The sequence below is a fragment of the Mus pahari genome, chromosome 18 (assembly GCF_900095145.1).
Source record: "Mus pahari chromosome 18, PAHARI_EIJ_v1.1, whole genome shotgun sequence".
Taxonomy (NCBI): domain Eukaryota; kingdom Metazoa; phylum Chordata; class Mammalia; order Rodentia; family Muridae; genus Mus; species Mus pahari.
This window is the reverse complement of record NC_034607.1, coordinates 31,370,872-31,387,760: the sequence shown is the minus strand read 5'-3', so window position 1 is coordinate 31,387,760 and position 16,889 is coordinate 31,370,872. Positions and strand designations below refer to the sequence as shown.

General features: G+C 46.0%; 1 protein-coding gene across 1 annotated transcript in view; it reads right to left on the bottom strand.

Moving 5' to 3' along the window:
- Positions 1 to 16,631, bottom strand: part of Man2a1 (mannosidase alpha class 2A member 1) — a 154,759-nt gene extending 138,128 nt beyond the window's left edge. Inside the window, exon 1 of the mRNA XM_021217692.2 lies at positions 15,989 to 16,631. Coding sequence (XP_021073351.1) covers positions 15,989 to 16,123 — 135 coding nt within the window. The 5' untranslated portion in view covers positions 16,124 to 16,631. The remainder of the gene's footprint in view (positions 1 to 15,988) is intronic.
- Between the last annotated feature and the right edge of the window lie 258 nt (positions 16,632 to 16,889).

Here is a 16,889-nt window from a genome sequence, read left to right as displayed (position 1 = left end):
AAAATAATAAAATATTTTTAAAAGAATGGAAAGCCTTCATTAATAGAGTGGTCTCTATGGTCCAGTTGAAAACAAGTGTGACCTAGGGTTGGCCACAGGTTGACAATGATGACCTCTGACAAGGACAGTATATGTGGCTCCCTTCTAAGGGCAAAGATTCTGAGTCTGTCTCAGTTCTACAACTTGAGAAGCTGGTTTTCACATGCTGTGGAGAATGCAGAAGGTGGCTAAGGAGAAACTCAAAACAATGCTTTGTTCCATCTCCACAATACATTTTGCACCTAAGTTTCTAATTAGACCAATTTTAGAAAAAAATGATTGCCTGGTATGTATAAGCACCAAAGGAGAGAAAGCATCAGCCTAATGTGTGTTTATGAGCTGAAACTCTTAGTCAATTCCACCCTTTCCTTTTATATCTTTCTTTTCCACTCTACTGATGTGGGAATCCGAGTGCCACTCCAGTCCATCAAGACCTTCTGATAGGGGTTCAAGAGGCAGCTCAGCACTAAAGAGCACTTAGTACTGGTCCAGGGGACCAGAGTTCCATTCCCAACACCCACATCCTGAAGTTCCGGGGATCACATGTCCCGTTCTTGCCTCCTCCGTGAGTCTGGGATTGAATGTGCCCATAATGTAACACTAAATGATGGTTAATCATTTTCTAAACACGTCCTCATCAGATCAAGCCCCTTTAGCAAAAACAGTGAAGCAAGCTGGCCCTGGTTCAGATCACGTGTTGCAATGTTAGCACTTGCTATCTGTGTGACCTTGGGGAGGGAACACTGTGAGAAAGCAGATGCTAACTCCCATTGCCTGAAAAAATTATGCGAGGACTTAAAACACAGCAGCCAAGCACTCGAGGAGCTGTGGTGATAACCACTGTGTGGTTTTAAAGCATCACTCTGAAGAATACATTAGAGGCCTGCGAAAACAGCGTGCGCCCTGCCCTGATTAGAGAAGGCTAAAGGGAAGTGACATGTGAACTCCAACATCACTACCTAGTAGCAGAGAAACCTGGACATGTTACGTAACCTCCCAGTGCCTTACTTTCCCCACCTATAAAATAGGGGCAGTGAATAATACCCAAACGGAGCCAGCTGCTGAAGATCAGTTAATACATACAAAGAAATTTAAATTGTGCTTACTCAAAGACGCCTATGTCCCAGAAGCTAGGATATGATACATATATGGAGAGCTTTGCTGATGAAATTCAAGATTCTAAGATGATGAGATTATCCTAGACTATCCAGAGAGGGCTCTTAAGGGCACAAGGATCTCAAGGAGAAACGAGAACAGTTAGAGAGCAAGGCCCACAAAGGGAGCCTGAGGACACAGAGGATGAAACGATGCGCCCATCCTGGCCTGACGCACAGAACTCACAACTTCTAGAAGCTGGAGAAGAAACTGACTCTTCCCCAGGGCCCTGGGATGCCACGTGGCTCTGAGCCCTCTTAGCTCCCACCCAGCTCGGCCTGCTTCCGCACTTCTCAGCTCCGGAACAACCAGATCTCTTTCTCCCTTTGTGTCTGTTACAGTTACAACAGCACACTGCTACACCAGGTAAAGGGCTGGCCCTGCGTGAGCAAACCTGAGAGAGCTTTCTAACATGTGGCCTGTTAGAGAGGGTCTGCAGCATCCCCAGTCCCGGAGAGACTCAAGCTCCTTGCCACAGAGGAGGATGAGCCGCCAAGCTGCAGCAGCCTGCCCCCAGGACACAGTTAGGTCAGACGTCTGCCACGTGCTTCTGCATACAGGAAATGAGCAACCGGGACTGTCCAGGAGCCTGGAGCTGGATCAGCAGTTAAGAAAGCACCTACTGCTCGTATGAAGGACCCGGAGTCAGTTCCCATCACTCACACAGTGACTCAGAACTGCCTACAACTCCAGTTCCAGGGGATCAGTTGTCCTTTTCTGGCCTCTGCAGGCTCCTGTATACATCTGGTACACAAAAACTCACTAGGGCACACATACATACACATAAAAGTCATTAGAAATGTCTTTAACTGATTTCCAAGAAAAGAAACACCAATGTATTCATCCTAGATAGACATTGTTTCAAAGTTGAGAAATTTAAAATGTATTCAAGCTACTATGAAGCTCTGAAGGGACAGATCCAGTTCAAAAGGGACCCCAGCTTGTCTAAGATAAGCCATGTGGCTTGGCCCTGGCCGATACAAGCAGAGGGATAGGAAAAAATGTGGCAGGGGGGAGGCCAAACAATGAGAAGAATAAAGGCAGAAGGATGGATATGACAACATCGCTCAGGAAAAACAGGATGCTGAAGGAGGAGAGATTGGATGGAAAACTGATGCATCCAGCAGCTAACAGGTTTCTGCATGATGGTTATGAGTGTCGATGCTAGTCTGGAACTAAGAGGAGAAGTCAAAGCTGAATATACATGTGCCCAGTACGGACAGGAATTTCGGGCATTGGAAATAAGTGTGGTTTGCCTGGAGGGCACACACGGGTCCACCTTTCTACATGGGAAATGGCTTACCAGGCACTTCTCACACATCCTCAGTTAGGAACCACTGCAATCAAGCTAAATATAGGAACTGCAACTTGGCTCAGGAGGGCATCTTCCCAGCCCACAGGGGTCATGGTTACTGAGCAGTATCTAGTCAGTAGTTGGCACTATTCCAGGAACCCAGGAAAATGCTGCCAGTCAATCTGATGGCAGGCAACCTCACAGGAAGACAGTGGGGTTTTATAACATGACAAGCAATGCTTCAAATGTCCACTTCACCCCCAGAGGCCAAAAAGAGGAAGAGTGACCTGGCCTGTGGTCACAGTCACCAAGTCACAGGCCACTGCTACAAGGGATTTCCTGATGGCACTTGTCTGGATCAGGAGGGTAACACAACTGGATCTCTTCGAGGGTTCTGTAGTCGTGCAGCCATTCGGTCAGTCAGAGAAGGAAGGGGCATCATGTGTGACCATGAAGGGTATGGAATTGTATAGTGTCCTCCCAAAATTCAGGAGCAACACACACGGTCACTCTTCATAAACCCCACTCCCTAGGTAAGACAGTAACAGAAGCCCCTCATAGACACAGAGAAGACAAGAGTGCCAAGTGGCGGAGGAGAAGAGGTTCCTGGCATGCTCTGGCTGGGTACTCGGGGGCCTTGGGAACCCCTGGCAGCTGCTGGTGTCACCAGGTAGGATCCCAGCCCTGACCAGGGAGAACATTTTCCCACTGCTACATGCCAAACCAGAGGCTGGGCCTCCAGCTCTGGCACCTTGTCAGAACATGTCAGAACACTGCACCACACCCCCACACTTTCAGTGCCCAGATGTACGTTCAAATGAAAACCAAACGGCCTCACCTGTGCACACCCAGGACAGCTGCATGAAGCCACATCCTCTTTACTGAGGTGACAATTTAGGCACCTAGGTATCATAGGAAGTGACATTTTGCAAAACAGACCATCTTCCAAAAAAACAATTACTGGAAGAGGGGTGTATAAGCTGGACAAATATCTGGATTATAAAACATTTTAATAAAATGTAGTTTTATTACTTACAAATCCACTTGACAAGTATAATTAATTGGCACTGTGCAAATTATCTATCACCTAATAATAGGTTTTTAACTCAGCACTTTCAAATCTGTTCAACAGATAAATCTCCCCATCCCCCAACACCCACGCCCCAAAAAATGTTTAAGAATCACACTACTGGTGTTTCTCCTAAGACTTACTTTTAATATACTTACATTCCTTTTAACACATTTTTATTTTTATTGTAGATGTTTACTGGGAGGACATGCACCTGCCAGAGAACTCGTGTAGAAGTTAGAGGACAACCTTCAGAAGTTGGTTTTCGGCCTCCACCATGTAGGACCCTGGGATCAAACTCAGCTTTTCAGGCGTGGCAGGAGGCATCTTTATCTACTATGCCAGCCCCGATATATTTATATGCTGAGCATTCTGAGATAATCTATGAAGGGGAGACCTACTCCCCACCCAAGAACTGACAAGTAAGCTCACACAGCCTACTTGAGGTAGCAAGAGTTCACACATAACCCAGCTCTGTTGGTAGATATCACCCATCAAGAATGGCTGGTCTATTCTGGTTTCTGACTCCTATCTATGCCATCTGCTTATCTCTTTATCCACGAGGTAATTATGGATGTATATTTATACTAAACTCACTTTGCAGAGACGAAGGGCCTATACTGTATCTTAGAATCTGCTGGCAAAAGTTCTGTCAACATAGCGATTTTGAGAAAAGATAATTTCAATGTAAAAAGAAAATAAATGTCTGTAATGGGAAAAGCCAATCAAACTGAACAGTCTTAGCTTAATAAAATAAATGCAACTGACATGCCTAACATCATTTTTCACTCAGAAGTGGTTTGGGAAAGTCTTTAAAAATGGGCTTATATTAAGTAGATTATCAGTCTCCCCTACGATCTTGTTTATAGGAATCATCCCCCAAATAGGTTCCTTCTCATCTTTACTAAATGAAACCATGTATTTAGGCAAGAGTCATTTCTGTTAATATAAACTCTGAATTGCCTAAGCATCAAAGATTCTAAAGGGTTACAGCATTCCTTCGGAGGACTTGTATTTAACAATGAGCTGAACCGACTGGCCACAGACAGGGTAGGAGAGTAAGCACCGGCAAGGGCCAGCATAGTTATGAATCCCACAGTGAGCTAGAGAGAAAGGAGCTCCGTGGCTAAAAACACATACTGCTCATGCAAAAGGCTCAGCTCCCAGCTCCCTGGCCAGCAGCTCCCAGCCACCTGGAATTCCATCTCCAGGGCACTGAGTGCTCTTTTCTCCACTCTGTAGTCACCACACACACACACACACACACACACACACACACACACACACGGGCACACACATATCTATTTAATTAAAAATAAGAGGAATCATTTTTGAAAAGAATAGTAACAAATGTTTAAGAACACATCAGCTGTAAAGAACACATTAAGGATGAACTTCTTGGCTCTCACACCTTATGTGTCAATAGTTGCTGGTTAGATCTTCTTACCCTGAAAGTTCCGAGAAATATTTTGCATTTCAAGTCTTGTAGCTTTTTTTGGCCCTGCAAGTTTTCAAGAGATGGTTCTGGGCCAAAAAACAATTTTTAGTTCTTCCACATGTGGGCCAGCCAAAGAGGAGGGGCTCTTCATCAGTAACAGACCATTTGGAGGGTGTTTTCAGCAAGATGACTGACCTCCAGTCCAACCCTGAGCTATCAACCATCTAGCTGGAGTAACTGCCTTTTGACTCTTTATGGATATCCCTCTTCATCTCCCTCAACCATACTTAAAAAATAACCCAGGTTCTGTCTTACAAACTAGAAAAAAGTAAAAAAAAAAAAAAACTTTGTCCCATCAGGTACAAGGGTCCTTTTGGTTTCCCATTGACAAGCATGTCTGAATTGCTTCGTCCTGATGACGTGTTTTCATAGGCATGTTCCTCCGTGTCCTAGTTTCTGACAAACTGAACATGGCTGCTTTATGTTATTAACATCTGCTGCATGGGACTCTTAATGTAAAAAGTTCAGATTTTGGCTAGAAGAAATGCACTTGGCCCAGGGCTCTCCTCTCCAGGCACAGTCTCAGAGTGAGCTCATTCTTCCTTGGCTCTGAAGAGGCCTCAGCTGACAGCACCTTCCTTGGTCTCTTAGCCCACTTGGCTATTTCCACCAACGTCCACTCTGTCATAAATAAAACTGAACTTGGCTTCCCAGACTAGCTTGTCTTTCAAACTATTTGTCTGCAAACAGTATAACTTGCCTCCAATATCCCAAAGGAGAAAAAGTCAAGGGAGAACATGTGACTCAAACCACCCATCTTTGTCCTTTGCCATCCACCAGAAAGGCCTGGCGTCCTCCACAAAAAAATGTCTGTACGCTTTTTCTCCTTTTTTGATTGCAGCCAATTCAACCCTGGAACAAAGATTTACTGCCTTATGTCTGTTCATTACCTCACACAGACTCTCAGCTGCCTTCCTGTTTCTGGGTCTTCCTACACACTGCCACCAGAATAATCGAGATTGAATATTCTCTTCACTCCCTTCCGGGTCTAAAATTTTCTACAAGATGAATTCTCTAATACTGTCTCTCTCACGCAGCTTCCAGGGACACAGAGCGACTCTGAGAAGATTGCCTCCACCTGACTCCCAACTGGAAGCTGACTCCAAGCAACTCGCCACTTCATCCCAAACTGTTCTTTTTGTTCGTTTTTTTGTTTTGTTTTGTTCTGTTTTTAAGACAGCCTCTCTAAGCCGCCCTCTCTGTCCTGGATGGAACTCATGGTGTAGACCAGGCTGCCCTTGAACTCTAGGAGATCTGCCTGCCTCTGCCTCTGGACTGCTGGGACTAAAGGCGTGCGCCACTATACCAGGCTCAAAACTAAATACCAAAAGTCTTCTCTAGATCCAGCCAGTCTTCTCGCCCCTTCTCAAATGCCCAAGTTCAAGACTGCAAGGCTGGAGAAGGGCTGTACTTGAGTCTAGCAAGGATGCTACTGTTGCCAAGGTCAATTACACACACTCAACTCCTCCCCTTCTTTCCAAGTCCAGTGATCCTGGCCATCATCAGAACGCAGCTGTGTTTCTGAGTTCCCTTTTAAGTCCAGGTCTGGAGAAATAAAAACATGGACAACTGCACGCATGTCCAATCTATGGACCAGCAACCTACACGGAAGCCAGGATAGGCAGAGCATAAATGAAGGCCAACATCTGTAGACGTCTACATCGTATCACAAGGTCAAAAGGTCAGATGCCGAGACTACTCCTTCTTCACTCCTGTATCCCCAGGACCTGCAACAGCCTGCAGGGCACATAATCTGTGCACTGTATGTTTAAGTGACCAGCATATCTAGGATGCCCACTGAATTCTCTGTAAGATCAGCCATCCTTCTAAGTTTGAAAACCTAGGTGATAGTGCATCAGAAAGGCCACTGAGCATGTCCAGGTATGTGTTGGCAATGACTGGCACATTTCCAAGGTCAAATTTATGTCACCTAGTGCCCATAGCAGAAAACAGAAAACAAAACAAAACAAAAACAAAAACAAAATTAACTAACCTACAAACCCTTTCTCCCGTCAAATTCTATATCTACTTTTTATGCACAACGTATCTAAGATGCAGATGATTGTTTAAAAAACAAGTTTTACTGTGAAACTGAAAATTGTGAAAGAGAAAAGTTGGTCATAAGGCCCCACCCTTGCATTCCACATGAGTGGCACAAAGGAACTCAGGAGTTTTACCACATCTACGCTAGCATGTCAACTGGTGTTGTCATTAGTTCAAGTCTTCAATCAGCCATATTGTTGATATTTTATGAGTGTAGGTTCCCTGTCATATCTAAAAGACACATCATATCAATACACATCCTGCCATGTACCCTGGGCCTCAGTGTAGGGTTGCTGTGTTGTAAGTACAGCAAGTCTCTGGTCAGTTGTTCCCCGTACGCGGAGCAGCTGTGGCTTTCTGTAATGGGCTCCATCTGCTGCAAAAAGAAGCTTGCTTGAGAGGTGTGGATATAAGCCATACATACAAACTACACTGAACACACCCAGCAGATTGCATTTATATAATTACACACACACACAAGCACTCAAAAGTGCAAGCATGCACTAGCGTGCACATACATACAAACACCTGTGTGCACCAATAATAATTAAAGACAAAGAAGCTATAATTTTTTAAAGCAAGTTGGGGTGATGGGAAGGGTTAAAGGCAGGGAGAGAAAACAATGTAATTAATTATATTTTAGTTTTTAAAACTGTTTTTTTAAAGAATATAAACTCTCATTTTAATTTTTATGCAAGCATTCCATGGCAAACAAAGTGTATTTAATTCAAATTACAAAAAAAAAAAAAAAAAAACAAATCAATCAATCAATCAATAAAGGAACTCAAAGGGAACACAGTCAAAGATGCAGGAACCCAAGTGCCCACTCTGACAGAAAGGGGCTTCTCATGGGAAAGGAAACAAAACAGAACTTACCCTCAGTGTTAACTGTGAACAAGCTGAAAGGGCAATACTTCTTTCTTCTGACCCCACAAACCCTGAGGGTATTAAGTACTGGCACACACTGAGCTGGGAAACTGCTTTTGACAAAATGAGATGCAAGAGACAGTACTCAATGACTTCCATTTCCTCTGTCAGTAATACAGAGGGAAAATGAATTAGAAGTAGACATAGAAAACAATAAGCTACCCAAGGAAGTCACAGTCCAGATGTGAAGGATATGGAAACAGCATGCCTCTAACAGCTGGAATCTAAGATACAAGAATCCACTTGCCCAGACGCCAAGAGAAGCATATTTAGGAATGCAGCGTCAAGCTCCCTTCCCAAGAGGGAAGGTTACCTGACACAGTGAACAACACCATGCTATCAGTATTTACAATGTTCATCATGTTCAAACACTCTGGTGCATTCTGATTGGTAAACAAAAATAATACACATTAACCAGGCACAACATGTTGCTTAAAAATGCCTATACATTTTGGAATTTTCAGACAAGTTAACATATGTATAACTTTTCAAAATTAGCACATCTGTGGTAAGAACCCTTAGCATCTACTCTGAGCAGTTTTGAAGAGTGCTCCTAACCAGTTACCACAGTATACAATAAACCTCTTAGGCTCTTTCCTGTACAGGAATCTGTATCCTTTGTTTATCAGTCCCCAACCTCTGCAGCTGACGGGCAGGTAGATCAGAGAGGACAGGAAGTCCTGGAATTAGATGCAAGTGACTTAAAGCTGATGGGGTAAATCAGAACAAAGACTAACTGCCGGCTCCAGGAATATGGAGAATGAAGAGAAGACAGAAACAACTGGAAGACAACGGAAAACACCACTTTCCCCATCTGACCGGTTGGCGTTGAGAGCTCATATCTAAGGGTGACAGATCCTTCTAAGTTATTAAGGATATCACGCAGAAGAATTAAGTACCAAACTAATAGGCATATGGTGGGAGGCAGAAGAGTCCCTCATCTTTTATAAAAGGAAGCATGGGCTCAAGAGGGAAGGACATGTTTTCCAGGGGTGCAAGTGAATGTTAGTGTGAGGAACAGAGCCCTCATTGAACTGAAGCCCCCTTGGAAGCAGGGCGGAAACTGGACTGGGTTGGGTGGCAAAGAAGAAAGAGTTGTCAATGCACACCTCTGTGTTGGAGGGGGGTGGTTGTTTCTTTTATTATTTACCTTCACTAAAGGGGTTAAAAGACAGATAGATCACTGTTAAGACTGCCAGTTCTCCTGATCCAAGATGAAGTGGTTTACTAGAAAGAGCACAGCATAAGGTTTGGTTCAGGATCTGTTTTGCCCTTCAAAGAAAAGAAAGAAGGGAGGGGAGGGGAGGGGAGGGGAAGAGGAGGGGAGGGGAAGAGGAGGGGCGGGGCGAGGCGAGGCGGGGCGAGGCGAGGCGAGGCGAGGCGAGGAGAGGAGAATAATATTCCTAGACTGGAGAAGAAAGTCATCTGACAAATGCACACAGCACACACTGTAGGGGGAAGAAAACACCAGCCATAAACAGTGAGAGATGCCACACCCAGATGATGGCACAACCCCTAGAGACACAACCAAGAAGAAAGCTATACATAAGCTTTAGGAGCAATCAATAAAAAGAGAAAAACAAATTATTTTTTAGTGACCAGAATAGCAGTCTAGATCCTGGGAAACCCTCCGGACAAGAGAGAATTGTCCTGTTCTGTACAAACAGGTTGTGAAAGATACCCACATGTGGCCTCTGCTTCCGCCTTACTGACTTAACTCAAATATTCAGACTGTACTCTGTACTCTATGCGGAGTCACAGCCAGCAGTAAGACTCTCAGCAGAGTTATAGGTTCCAATCCTGAAGGTAGAGACTCATCCCGCCTGGTGCACGGTCCGCAACACTCACACCCCGGGCAGTCCTCTAGCGAGAAACTTTCCAAGTCTAGGGTCTGGTGGTGCAGGCTGTCATCCTGGCTACTCTAGAGGCTGAGGCAGGAAGAAAACAAGTTGAAGGCCTGCCTAAACTACAGTGAGTTCTAGGCCAGGCTATACAACTGTTTAAAAGACCTTGCCTCAAAATAAAAATGGGGAAAGGAGGAGGACAGGGAGGGGGGGTGGTGGTGGGATTGTGGCTCAGTGGGAGAACACTTTCCTAAGGTGTAAGGTCCAAGGTTCAATTCTTAGCAATGCTAGTAAGTAAATAAGTAAATAAGTAATAAATTTTAAATCTCAGGTGAAGCTTACATGTATCACATGTCTCTGTGCTCTAGCATGGACGTGCCGCACGGATACCCGGAAATCTATGAGGCATGTAGATAAACACAAGTTTTCAACCCTGCCTTTAAGATACCAATTTTGACCAATGCTTATTTAATAGCCAATTTCTAAGAATTTTATCTTCAAGGGTTCTACCTTTGCTTCTGCACACTGTCTGCCTCCAGCGACAGAGAAGATGGTTTAGTCCCAGGATTATCTAATCTTCTCCTGAAAAGCATCAGGTAATAAATGTTTTGGGTTTTGTGGCCCAGCCATTTATTGTTCTAAGAGGATTCACACACAACTAGCTATGGACATGAAATGAAATTAACTATTCAAAGATGTAAAAATCCTTTATAGCTGTGCCCCTTCAAAGATATGAGGCCAATCGTCCACCTCACAGCTGGTTTAGGCGTCAGGACAACCTCAATGCTTCCTGCTCCTCTCCCATCCGGTCTTTAAAGACACTGTCTGGAAGGCAGGCCACAGTGAACACTTCCAGGTTTCCCCACCCCACCCGCTTCTATGCATCTCAAGAAGGCACTCGAAATGCATCAGCCAGATCATCACACTGAACAAAAAGAAAGCCAAGCTGAGAAAACTTCAGACTTTCAGCTATGTCACTGAATTTTATGTATCCAGAGAATACAGTATGAACATCTAAATATACCTCTTATCCTTCTGAGCATTAGAACCAGGGCCTTTCAGTCTCACTTTCCTAAAGTGCAAAATACCCAAAAAGTACACTGTGTTAAAAATAATAATAATAATAATAATAATAATAATAGGCCTTTGTCCAGACCACAGCCAAACTGATTTTCAGTAGGGACAGTAGTCCCCCCCAACCCCCAACAGAGGCTATTCCCCCCCAACCCCCAACAGAGGCTATTTATATCTAGCAGATGTCTGGGAAGATTTGATTGCTACAAATGGGGGCAAGAAAGGAGACAAGTGGCTGCCAGCACAGACCAGGAAGACAACGGAGTACTGCCAGATACCCTATCACACAGATGCAAGTCTCAACACCAAAGAATTGTCTGACCCAAATATCAACAGCAAAGAGTTATAAAGCCCTGGAATGGAGGAGGAAAGACAGTATATGCAGTTATAACTCTAGCTCCTCTACACGGGGTTTTTTAGGAGATACTGTTAGGCTTAGGATACTCTTTTAGATACTTGTTATCTGTATAACAGTATAAATGGTATTACCTTAACCACTCTCTCCAATACCCCATCTAGTCTTACTCAACCATTTATTCAAAATAAATTACTTCTGCATCAGGAGGCAGCACCAACAGCATTCATTAAAGGGCAGGGTGTGAGTTCCACTTCAATGCTGTCAATTCTCAAAGTCTGGACTGGAACATGGTTTCAACCACGAAACTAGGAAGGGCAATTAAAACCTGTTTGGATTCAAGTGTTCTGCTTCCTCCCTTGATCAATCTTCTATCAACTACTAAAGAAGGAGGTGAAGGTCTCCACTTTACAGCATTCCTCGCTGTAGTTCTGGAGAAACACTTACAATCGAGAGGCTGCCACATGGGGCACTTGACCCCAAAGGAACAAGGTCCAAAAATATAACGACCCCTTCAGAAATCAGAAACCACAGCTCACCAGAGCAGATGAATACCCTTTGATTTTCTTAAAGAGTTTTCTATAGAAATAGAGAAACCACCAGGAGAAACTGAGGTCTCTAAACAGAGAAAACTGGAGAATGGAAGGGGCCAGCAAGAACCACCCCTCACGTTTTTAGGTGAATGTTTTAACATCACAAAACCAACAGCAAGCTCAGAGTCAAAACCACACAGCAGGGACCACTTCATCAGTGTTCTGTCCAGAGCCCAGAAATCCCTTAAGGCTAATGAATGACTAATGGAACAATTCCCTTTCAGTGAATACAATCATGACACCTGTTAATAAAAGCCTTTGGATCAGACATAGCCAGGGCATCTGGTCCAGTTTATTCCCAGAAGCTCAAGTCTGAGACCTGTGCTTTGCAGAGGAGTCCCAGAGACTACTAATCTCTTGGGAGGGGATGGAGAGGGCCCACCTCACAATACTTGAATTTCTAATCATGATTGCAATCAGAGCTCCATCCCTTCCCAAAAGTCTTAGATCTCAACCATTACAGCCCAGGAACCCAGGCAACTCCCCTAGGATGCTTCCTAAATTAACCCAAGCAGCAAGGGCTGTTGTCCTAAATACAGTGCAGCACTGCCTGGAGGGGGTTGGGGGGGGGGGTAGGAGACACTTTTATTAGATATGCTTCAAACTAAACAATTTATAAAAAAACAAGGAAGCAGCAGTCAGGCAATGAAGAGCTCGTCACACTTACTGCTGTGGACCAATTTTTATCAACATGGTCTTTGTTGGACCCAAAAATCATGGGTGCGGTTTTTGCTTGTGTGAGGGTGGTGGCTTCTATCTACATAGCTTAGGCTGGCCCCAGGACAAGCACCAATACTCCTGCCTCAGTTTCCCAAGTGGTATGAAGCATTTAAGCATATATGTCTATATATACATCATGTTGCAAGAGTCTTTGTTCTGTTTTGTTTTGTTTTTACAGCATCAAAGTTCTTATCATAATGGCTTTCAAATCAACTACTTCAACACATTTTCACTTTTCTCACTTGATAAGTGTTCTCTGAGCCCAAAAGACCAAGTCTGGACTTGGCCTGTACATTTTCATGACTTTCCAACTTCTGAAGAGATGTTCAAAAGCAACATCAACCCCTACATCATGTGATACAGTAGTTAAAGACCGACTCTTTGTTATAAAAATCCTGATTCCTTGCCTTCATCCTCTAGTTAGCAGCATGAGCCTAGTGGTTTTTCCTACTGTGCACACTAGATTGCCTGTTGGAATGACATGCCCTTCCAGGGAGATGTAAACATTTCCCCACCCAGTCTGCTGACATAGCTAGCATAAAGTATTTTCAAGGCATTAGGTCTGGCCCACCTCTCAGGCAAACTGGAGGTTTGTTTGTGCTTGTTTTTACTTTTTTTTTTTTAAACTGAGATCAAATAACCCTAAAAATGTAGGCTACCTGCTGCCTTGGCCATAAGGAATTCTTAAAGTAATACTCATGAGAAAACCCTCTAAGGTTTTCCTCAGGCAGGCCACACTGGGGTGGGGGTGGGGGGAGCCAGGCGAGGGGCAGGAGGCGGGGCATGGCTGAGGAGGTGCCTACCCTTGACCCAGGACTGAACAGGTGGCAGGAAATAAGAGTTGCTAAAGAAGATAACTGAACAAAAGTCCAAAGAACAACAAAAACAGATTGTTCTTGCAGGGGGATGGCCTAAAACTACAGTTTGCAAACCAAATAGACCGCATACCTAACTGAAGTTTCCACATCAAGAGAGAGAAACTAGAATGGACAGGATAACCTTTCTGGTTGAGTGGGATACAGGACACCAACCTCAGCATACACTGACAAAATTAGCTCTACTGAAACTCAAGAATCTCACCAAAACCTGTTCAAGAAACAGAGGGCAAGATAGTTTTGCGATGCTGGGGATTATTATGAAATTACGGTTAACATGCAGTTTAGACATAGAAATAAAATGAAAGAATGTGCACGTCTGGATGCTCTGCTTCGTAATGGTTTGCATCGTAATAATGTTTGGCTGTAAAAGTAAATTAGAAGACTCTCTGGGAAAACGTAAATCTGAAGCCCTGAAAAGGACCACACTCATTCTGTCTTCATAATAAAGCTTACTTTTCGGGGGGGGGGGCAGTGGATCATATGCTAAGTCACCACCAGCAAGTCTATTTCTGTTCTACACAATTTTGGCCACAGGCAGGCTGGAGCCCAGTTCTAGCAAAACAACTTTGTGACTCTGAAACTACACTCTGAGAGCTGCCTGTTCACGTCGGAGACTTTGCCTATGTGACCTTGGGCTCAGGAAGCTCTCTGCGCCTCAGTTCCACACCAACTGAATGGTAGCTGGGGAGATAAGTTCACCATATGAAGTTAACGGTCAAACCCACGAGACTTACTAAGAGGGCTTATGGAGTTTAGCTACTGGGAGATTCAATGGCCCACCTATTCTAAACCTTCTCTCTATCATGAAGTCCAGATAAAAAAAAACAAGAGGATGCCACTCCCAAACCCTCTCTCTTGGAATAGACCACACACCACTGCAGGCACTTCTGAAGCCCACCACCCACTGCTCTGCCAAATGCTGTACACTCTGGGCAAACCTTCAACTTCTCAGTGAGCTGGGGGTTCATATGAAAATAGGAGAACCAACTGCCTGAGAGTTCTCAGCAATAGAATGAGTCACTCGCTGCTTTAGAAACAGAGGGAAATGTCAAGGTTGCCAGAGAACCCCATGCAGATGTTTGCATAAATCACGTTCAAGCGATCGCCCAGCCGAAGCCAGAGGACACTATTAAGACATCACTGGGGAAGAGGAGTTCCATTTATATATTTCGTGCAAAGAGAAAACTCTGAAAATGGGGTGGGGAGGAGAAAGGTACATATAACTCCAAAATTAGAGAGCATGAAGGACAAAGCTCAGACCTCCGAGGCCCTGGCTGTCAGGATTTGCCTGTTACCAGTTTACTCCAGGGTCATCCATCCACAAGGCTGCTGCAAACTCCGAGTTCAAAATTTAAAGGCAGCTGAGAGCACTCGTTATATATTTTCTCTCTGTACTCTATAGGGGAAGCAGAAGCTGTAAACATTTGGAAACATCTGTCTGTGGCCAGCTTTTTAATCCCACACTTCTTAAAAAAAAAAAAATACTTCTAGTGCTGTGTACTAATGACAGAATCCCCAAGTCCTCGTTTCGATTTCATAATTCTTCGAGTAAAGCTTGGATTGTCATTTAAATTCCCACCAAGCCATTGACCCTAGCATATCAAAAGAAATGTCGAGGGCTATTTTCAATCATTTAAACTGTCAAATTAAAAAAAAAAAAAGGCAAAACATCAGCCTTATTCGGGTAGGTTGTATATTCCTCTGGTCCACTAGTTGTTAGCTTGTCAACACTTGGATTCTTCGGATTCTCCTTCTACTAAAATGTATGTGTCAACAGTGAAGAGCCGTACAGGCTACTCACAATTGCTATGTGGTCACCTCCCAAACAGAACCTACTGCATTCATTTCTTTTTTTAGTAACTTTTCCTGAAAGACTTGGGGTGGTTTGTTCAACTCCTCTGCCAGTTTGACCACCCCTCAGAGAACTGAGCGCCGCGCAGCTTCCAGTAAGAGAATAACAGGCGCTTCCCCACTCTGCTCTAAACCAACCCGAGGTAATAGCTAAAGCATGACGACACTAAAATCAACCCTACTATCCATATCTCAAAGGGCTGCAGGGCTGCAACAGGAAATAAACTTTTTTATCTCTTAAGAGACAGTGAAAGGGGAAGGGGTCAGAAACAGAAATCTGCCTAGGTGGGCTGTGTTTAATCAATTTCCGCGCCTCGGTGCGTTCAGGGATCTGGGCGGCCTCTGGCAGCTTTAACCCTGAGCTAGCTTAGGGGCGACACTCGCGCCGGTTCCCCACCAGCAGGTGGCCGAGCCCACTTCCCCAGGCCCGGGTGTAAATGTGGGAATATGTTCACTTCTGCCCGGCGCCAAGGCTGCCACCACATGACGCCCAGCACTTTGCAAACTCAGCGGTCCGAGCGCAGCAGAACCTCGGCAAGCCGGATGAGGCTCCGCCGGTCGTCCGGTGCGGCCTCACCCTGCCCTGGCGCGGAGAATTGCGAGCCCCCAGGCCGGCCCTCTAGCTTGCGCCCGCCACCAGGTGCTTACCTGCGGGAAGGAGCCCTCCTGGCGCGGGCCCCGAGGGTAGTCCAAGTGACCCCTGTCCAGCATCAGGTAGAGTGAGAAGATTACGACGCAGAAGATCGCGCTGCCGAACACGGTGAACTGGCGACTTAACTTCATTTTCCTCGATGGACTCGGGGCCAGGACGCGGTCCTCACCCGAAGGAAGCAGAAGACTGAGGACTCCAGCCGGCGACCGCCGAGGGCTCCCTGCTCCCGGCCGCACACCCTTCGCGCGCTAAGGCGCCGGTCCCGGCTGCGCTCCGCACCTCGTCTCCGGAGCCACCACGCGCCCTCGGCCTACGCCCTGGCCCGCTGCCCTCCCCAGGGCCGGCCGTCCCTGCAAGGCGGACTCCTGGAGAGCCAGGCAAAGGTCCCCACAAACTTGCTCTCCTGCAGGGTAGCGCTACCCGGTAGGGCGGGCGGAGCAGTCAGAGGAGAGGTCTCTGCCCGACTTCCTGCCACCGGCCGCCACGACTGAGTCGGCAGGAAAAGTTTTCTCGACAAGGGCAGGCGTGTCCTCCGCGCCCAGAGAACGCGCGGATTCCGCGGCTCCGGGGCCGAGCGTGCGGCGCTGGGAGCGAAGAGCGCGCGGAAGAAGGAACTGGACCTGAAGGCGCCGTGCCCCACAACTTAGCGCCGGGACACCCAGGCCCACCCCCGCCACACCGCCCCCGCGTACCCGCCGGAGAGCCCCCTTCCTGCCGCGGCTACTGCGGGGACCCGACCGGGGTGCACCCTGTGCGCCGGGGCGCTGCAATCCAGGACTTTCCTCGGCGTGTGCGTCCGATCCCCAGCCTCTCCCGGCCCCCGCCGCCCCTACCTTCCCCCTCGCGGGCCCGGGCTGCACGCGGAGGGCGCAGGGGGCGGGCAGCGCCGGGAGGAGG